This window comes from Malurus melanocephalus, unplaced genomic scaffold (genome assembly GCF_030028575.1).
Source record: "Malurus melanocephalus ecotype Western Australia unplaced genomic scaffold, MMel_1.1 scaffold_75, whole genome shotgun sequence".
Lineage (NCBI taxonomy): Eukaryota > Metazoa > Chordata > Aves > Passeriformes > Maluridae > Malurus > Malurus melanocephalus.
The window spans coordinates 1,516,913-1,524,008 of NW_026623307.1; the positions used below are offsets into that span (position 1 = coordinate 1,516,913).

The window sequence follows — 7,096 nt, forward strand, 5'->3', positions numbered from 1 at the left end:
TTTTACAGATGCTCTCAGGTCCTGAGTTGCTGATAAGCCCTGTGACTTTAGTCTAAATTTAATTATCTGGGAAATGACCCAAATAGCCCAAGAAATGCCAGGCTGGCAGCAACTGTGCTCAGTGCAGCTGCAGCTCCTCAGACCCCACTGAAGATTGCACATGCAGAGGGTCTGCCTCCAGAGAGAGGGGCAGGGGCATCCTGTTTAGCTGCTCCTTAATAAGCAGGAATTAAACCAAACCCTGAGGATGGGCAGCCACGGAGAAGGATGGGAATGCCAGTGGTGTTTCTGGTCAAAATCAAGCWCACTTTGGCTTAACCTGTGTAATACTGGTCTGCCCAGCTGCGGGGAGTTCCAGAGGGCCTAGAAGCCCTGGAAACAACACATCAGCASAGATAGAGATGGCTGGTGAAGACATCTGGGATCCTTGGGGAGAGGGGCTGGGAATGCTGCCAGCACTTCAGCCTGCCCGACTGAAATCTTCCCAGGATGCTGGCGAAGGCAGATGGGGCTGAAAGCTCCAGTAGGGCTGGTTCTGACACAGACCCAGGCCACACACTGGTGGCTGCTGGATTTGCTTTCACCAGCCGAAAATAAGGGGGACTCACAGCCGTGGGGCGGGCCAGTGGGGGATCTCGCAGCACCCACCCCGCCGGGGCTTGTTCGGTGGCGCCAGGCTCGCTGGAGAAAACGAAACTGCGTTTATTTGAGGAACCCGAAACTCCCGTGACGGTGACGCCTGCCTCTGCCTCCTCCGCTGGCCGAGCCCTCTGCGAGGTGGGGCTGTGCTGCGCTGTCCCTGAGCCGGGACGCTCCTCACACGGCAGCACAGCCGAACAGCGGCTGCGCCAGGGTGGGTATTGCCGCTCCAGCTTCTTGCTGTCCATCTCCCGAGGGTCTGCTCGCCGTGGGACGTGGCGATTCAGATCAGCTCGGGCCATCGGGGCTCGGCGGGGTCCCCTCAGGTCAGCCTGTCCCTTTACGATGGAGCCCGAGAGGCTCAGCYCTCTGCCCACGGGCGGGGATGGGGTACGCGGGGGCCGGGGCAGCGGAGTTCCTCCCCAGCCCGGGGTGGAATGTTTATCGGGGRTGCCGGGGGAGGCAGAGCGATGCCGGGAGGGAGCGGAGCGGGCATGCCCGCACAAATCCCGGCTGGAATGGCCGAGCCGCTGCTTCCCTCTAGCGGGGASCGGGGGCTCGGCCGAGGGCTGCGCCCATTCCCGCACCTCCCTCCCGCACCCGCGGCACGTGGGGAAGGCGGGACGCGCTTCCGGAGCGGCGGCGGCGGCGGAGCGGTGAGAGCGGCGGCACCGGGCGGGGCGGCTCCACACCGCAATCCCGGGGCGCGCCTGGGATCCCCGGGGTGGTGCTGGGGGCTCCCCCCGCTCTCCTGTTCGGCACCCCCGCTGGCCGAGCGGAGGGGCCCGCGGGAAACACTCCTGGTCCCCGGGTAAAAGCGGCTCCCGCGGGCAGCGCTGCCGCGTCCCGGCGGAGRTGGCTCCGGGGACCGCTGTGCCCCCGCCCTGTCCTCGGGGCGGCCCGGGATGGGCTGCGGGGAACGGGGATGAGAACAAGCGCCCCAGCTGGGCCAGCTGCCATTCCACYGTGAAACGTGGGCCGAGGGGAGGTGTGGGAGGAGCAGCTCTGGCAGGAACGCAGTGCCCTGGGGCAGGTGCAGGGAGGGCCAAGGGAAAGCAAATAAGTGTTTTGAAAATCTGCATTAAACTTTATTCCTGTCGACAGTGTAAGATCCTCTGACTCGTAGCAATGGGGAGACCCAGGAAGGAGTCTGCTGGTACATCATCCCCCCGACCAGCCACAACCGCCTCCAAATCTGCTCCCGCTGCGCCCCCGCCTTCCACCTCAGCCACCCGGGCCAAGGCCACAGCTGCAGGCACCCAGTCCCGAAGCACTCCGGCTACCAAGGCTACCACCCCCACTACCAAGGCTACCACCCCYACTACCAAGGCTACCACYCCCACGCAGGGCCGGGGGACAAAGGCAGACTCTGCTCAGCCAAGATCTGCAGCATCCCATGGAGCCCGAGGAGACGCTGGGAACAAGAGCAGAGCACCCACCAGGAGTTCTACAACCCAGAAGGCGGCGTCTGATGCCAAAGGAGCTGCTGGTCCTGCCAGAAGTGACCCACGACCACAGAAGAAGCAGCCTGGGGCTGACCTGAGCAAGGCCTGTGACCAATTCCTGCCCCCTGTRAAGAGCCAGGACATCCCAAGGGTGGAGAAGGAGACCCGGGGCCAGCGGGAAAACCCCAAGTGGTAYGAGTGGCGGGAGAACCGCATCACCGCCTCCGTGGCCCCCAAAATTGCCAACAGCAAGTTTGTCAACAACAAGACAGATGAGGTGCCCCAGTCCTACCTGAGAGAGGTGGTGGGCTCTGGCTCCAAGGTGCAGACCCCAGCCATGTCCTGGGGGATCCGCAATGAGAAGGTGGCCGTGGAGGCCTACAAGATKAAATCACAGAAGGGGGGCAAGCCTGTGCAAGTGGAGGATTGTGGCCTTTTCATTCACCCAGAGAAGACGTGGCTTGCTGCCAGCCCGGATGGGATCGTCAAGGAGGCAGCCACAGGGAAGGAGCTGGGGCTGCTGGAGGTGAAGTGTCCCTACAAGCACAGRAACAGGACCGTGCGCGAGGCCTGCAAGGACAAGGATTTCTGCCTGGAGCTGGACGGGGATTCGTATGCCCTGAAGAAGAATCATCCCTATTTTACCCAGGTCCAATGCCAGCTGGGAACCACAGGGTTCCAGCGGGCTGACTTCGTGGTGCACACCAACAAGGAGACGGCTGTGGTGCCYGTGGAGTTTGATGGGGAGTTCTGGGGGAAGACGGTGCCCAAGCTGGAGAAGTTTTACACAGAGGCGGTGATTCCCCACCTGGAGCAGAAGGCAATCAGCTCTGCCTGGGCCAAGGAGGAATAACCACTGCCTGCCTACCTCGACTGGATACTTCCTTGGCCGCATAATTCCAGCTTCGACCCCTAGCATAGAAGTTACACCCAAGTTATTTGCTGGACCGTTCAACTAGCATAGAAATTACACCCAAGTTAGTTGCTGGACCGTTAACTAGCATAGAAATTACACCCAAGTTATTTGCTGAACCGTTCAACTAGCATAGAAATTGCACCCAAGTTAGCTGCTGTTCCTGAACCGTTCACAACCTTGGGACTGAAAAGTTATACCAGCAGGACCCTGCTTGTAAGGGTCCCCACAAACAGTGCCTTTTTGCTGCCCCAGCCAGGTCAGCACTCAGCCCCCAGAGCCTTCTTGTCCTGTCACGCTCACTGTATCTCCCACCTGTCCTAACAGCATGCCTGATGGAAGCTGGCATACCTCAGGATCTGCAAGTGAAGCCAATGATATCTCTGTTCTGGAATTAGAAGCTTATTTTGTGGAGAAAACTGGAACCTTTGGCACCTTAACTGCTGTCAGGACTAACTTTTAACTGCACTCCAGAGTGGAGACAGAGACAAGGAAGGTTTGTCAGCCAACCAGTGATGTGCCTTAAGCATCAGAGCAAGGGCACATGGACCTGAGCCATCGGACCTGCTACTGTGGAATAACCCATCACATTCCCTGTGAGATGCCTGCAGGGTCTGAACGTGATTCCCACTGAAGAGGTTGTCCCCCAGGCCATGCACAGCCTGAGGACCTACCCATGGAGCATCCCTGTAACTGCAGTGGTGGTGGTCATTGCCAGATTAAATATAGATGCACTGGTCTGCTTGTTTCCTGTTGTTTTTGTAGTTTGGGATTTACCTGGGGGAGGAGCAGGGCTGAGAGGGGTCCCTACACCAGCTGCCCTCCCAGCCACGGCAGAAGGGAAGCAGGGGAGGACTTGGGTCCCCGAAGGACATGAAAACCAAGGTCACTGACCTATGCCAAAGCCACCGCTGTTATGGCAAAAGTATTTATTATACACATAAGACTCCAGTCACACTCCACAGGGCAAGGACCAGAATTCGCTATAATACAAATTAACTATAATACAAAGTAACTATAATACAAAGTAACTATAAAAACATAAAGCACTTTTGGGGCCCAGGCTTTCCACAGGAGGAGAGGCACAGGGACAAGCCTGGGGGTTGCTGTGTGACGGGGCTGTCCCACACCCTGCCCCCAGCTGTGGTCCCACAGTAACCAGATGTGCAAGTAGGAAAGAACCCAGTTAAGAATTATAGTCATGGGGACTGGCAGGTGGGGGCTGARTGTCACCAGGACGGGAGCGGGGCCTGCATCCCCCAGGGAAAGTGCAGAAGGCACATGGGCAGGGCTCTTTGGAGGGGCTTGAGGAGGAGGTGGGAGCCAGCAGTYAGTGCATGTGAGGCCCCAGGAGATCACAAACACTAACACACCACCCACAGGGATGCGCATCTGGACCACCCTCCTGTCCCCCACGCACTTCTGGGATAACCGAGCTCTGTGGCCAATATGACCCTGGGCAAGGACACGCAGGGCAGCTTTCAGGAGCCAGAAGTGAGCGGGGAACAGTCYGGCCCTGTGTCCCAGCCCCACCCCCCCACCAGTGCATTGATTGTCTAATCTTCAGGTTCAAGAGGGACCCCCAGCCCTCCTGCTCTGCAGGAGCTTCAGTCAACGAGGCGCTTGCGGGGCACTGTCCGAGCTCGGTTGGAGCGGCGAATCTCCTGCTTGGCGTCCCGGCACCGCTGGCAGATGAAAATGTCAGGCACGTTGGATTTGCGGATCTTGGCACAAGAGAGGTGGATCCAGGTAGCGCATTCGTTACATTCGATCATGGGCCTCCCTGCGAAGGGCTTCATGCAGAAGCAGGTGATCAGATCCCAGGCATCGTCATCTGCTCAGGGAGAGACAAACACTRGGTCAGACAGACACCACCTTACCAGCAGCAGGTTGTGTTCCACTGGTGTTAAATGGGACAGCSCCCAACTCACCTTCTGCTTTGGTGTTGGGAACTTCTGCAAATTCGACTGCTAAAGTTGCAAAAGAAAGAAAAAAGAGAAAAAAAATAAAGACCAGATGAGCAAGGCAGCCCTACACTCCACTTCAGACCTGTTTCAGATCTGCACCACTTGCTCTGGGAACAGAGCTGCCAAAAGGCAGGTGAGCTCCCCGCCCTCTGCTCTTCAGTCCCTCAGGTCCCAAAAATATTCCTCTTGCTGGGAGAGGCYTGGGCTATGAACAGGCCCTCCCTGTGGCCCAGCTGAGGAAGGGACAATGTTTGGCACTGACTGCAGCACCACGGGCCCCTCTGCACTCCCCCAGACACTTACCACTGAGCTGGGAGGTCTCTCGGCTCGTATCTTCCCCTGTGCTTTGGTCCAAGGTATTACAGGGACTAGGGCTTTTCCTCCCTGCAGGGAAGGGGTCGTGCTCTTTAAGCTGAGGATCATCTGCTGGTTTCTCGGTTCCCTGCRCYCCATACATCAAGTCCTTCTCCTCCRYCATCGGCTCCTCCAGGAGGGAGTTGGGCTGGGGATTTCCAGACGGGTTGAGAGAGGGCTCCAATAGTTCCTCTTTCACAGGTGACAGCTGTCCTGCCAGTGCAGCCAGCTGCTTCACCCCATCCTGCTCTGCCCCAAAGTCCTTCCAAGCACTCAGCGGTACCCTCTTCACCTCCTGCTCCAAAATGCGTTTCTTTGCTGGTGGTTTCTTCCGTTTAATTTGCTGGGGCCGGACGTTGTAGAAGGCAGTGGAAAAGGCAGGGCTGCTCATGAGCAGGCCATTGTCCACAACCCCTCTGGCCACAGCATTCCTGCTCTTCCTAYTGTCCATTGGGATGTGGCCATCGGAGGAGTGAGATGAGGTCGAGCTGTCGCTGTCCTGAGTGCTCCCCGTGCTGTTCTGGGGGCTCATGCTGCCTCCGTGGGTCCAGGGCACGTACTGGTGGCAAGRGGAGAAGATGAAGGATTAGCACAGGAGACCAGAGAACAGATATTCAGGGTAAGGAGAGAATGACTCTCCAGCAGTGTCTGCCCAAACTTCAGGGCCAGGCTAGATGGGCCCTGAGCAACCTGATCTAGTAGGTAGCACCCCTGCTAGGGAAACTGAAATTATTATTGATGATATTATTATATCATCTATYARATCACCTCAGAKGACCTCTAAGGTCCCTTCCAACCCAAACCACTCTATGGTTCTTTAACATCAGGATCTGGGTCTGCATGTGGCAGGGAGACCAGGAGAAGCAGTGTCTTGGTAGAAAAACACCACACAAGCCCACTCACCTCTTCAGGGTACGGGATGTAGCCTGCATAGGCCAGAACAAAAGTGCAGAACTGGTTGAAATCTTCCACAGTTCTCCGCCGTTTCTGAAGTGGCTGCAACAAACACCACGAATGGATTAAACTCCCGGGATAGCCCAACCAAGCCGATATCACAGSCGGCCCTGGCGGCAGCCCTGGACCACCCGGCAGTTTTACAAGCACGGAATATCGAGGTCACCCAAACATCCATCCTTCCCCTAAGTCTTCATCATCTGCCGAGGCAAATGCAGCCCTTCCCTTTAAACCCAGATCCCGGGCGGGGTGGCGGGGGGAGGGAGGGCCGGACACACGCGACGACACCGTGACGACATGCCGGGACACCCAGAGCCCAGCAGCCGCCGGCGGAGCCTGAATCAGAGGCTCGGGGCCCCGGTGCGGGGATGTCCGCCCACGGGCGGTGACTCCGGGCTGGGGGACGCTCCCGGGGCAGCGCCCGGCGCGCTCGGGGCTCGGTGCCGCGGGGGAAGCGGCAGGAGGGCCGGGCGGCGCCGGCAGCAGCGGGGCAGCCCCGCAGCCCGCGGCCGATGGGGGAGCAGGGCCCGATCGGGGAGCCGGGGCCGGGCCGCAGCGCTGCCCCCGCGGCCGGGGACGGGAGGGGATGTCGGGGCCGCCCCCCCGCGCCGCCCGTCCCCGCGCCGGGCACCTGATGGCTCCCAAGATGGCGCCGCGCTGCCGGTACTGCCCGGGCCGACCGGCCGGGGGGGACCCCGCCCCCCAAACCGACACCCCCGCGCCCGCGGCAACCGCGCCGGCCCGGGACCCCCCGCTCCCCCCGAACCGGCGCGCAGCACCCCCGCTCCCCTTCACACACACACCCGCACCCCGGCAGCCCCGCA

General features: G+C 59.6%; 2 protein-coding genes across 4 annotated transcripts in view; one reads left to right on the plus strand and one right to left on the minus strand.

Moving 5' to 3' along the window:
- Positions 1-898: 898 nt before the first annotated feature.
- Positions 899-3,754, plus strand: LOC130574124 (translation initiation factor IF-2-like). Of its 2 annotated transcripts, none has more exons than XM_057367135.1 (2): positions 899-965; positions 1,744-3,754. In XM_057367135.1, the coding sequence occupies exon 2, from the start codon at positions 1,768-1,770 to the stop codon at positions 2,935-2,937; it is 1,170 nt and encodes a 389-aa protein (XP_057223118.1). In that variant the 5' UTR covers positions 899-965; positions 1,744-1,767; the 3' UTR covers positions 2,938-3,754. The 2 variants fall into 2 exon arrangements, with proteins under 2 accessions (XP_057223118.1, XP_057223119.1); XM_057367136.1 differs by lacking the exon at positions 899-965 and adding an exon at positions 1,217-1,295.
- A 155-nt stretch (positions 3,755-3,909) lies between these two features.
- The window catches only part of LOC130574125 (PHD finger protein 13-like), a 4,244-nt gene continuing 1,057 nt past the window's right edge, over positions 3,910-7,096 (minus strand). Inside the window, exons 1-5 of one of the 2 annotated variants that reach the window (XM_057367138.1) lie at positions 6,904-6,915; positions 6,222-6,314; positions 5,268-5,877; positions 4,929-4,967; positions 3,910-4,831 (exon numbers count right to left, since the gene is read on the minus strand). In XM_057367138.1, coding sequence (XP_057223121.1) covers positions 4,605-4,831; positions 4,929-4,967; positions 5,268-5,850 — 849 coding nt within the window. In that variant the 5' untranslated portion in view covers positions 5,851-5,877; positions 6,222-6,314; positions 6,904-6,915 and the 3' untranslated portion in view covers positions 3,910-4,604. Of the gene's footprint in view, positions 4,832-4,928; positions 4,968-5,267; positions 5,878-6,221; positions 6,315-6,903; positions 6,916-7,096 lie in introns of those variants that run through there. The other variant, XM_057367137.1, reaches the window with a different exon arrangement.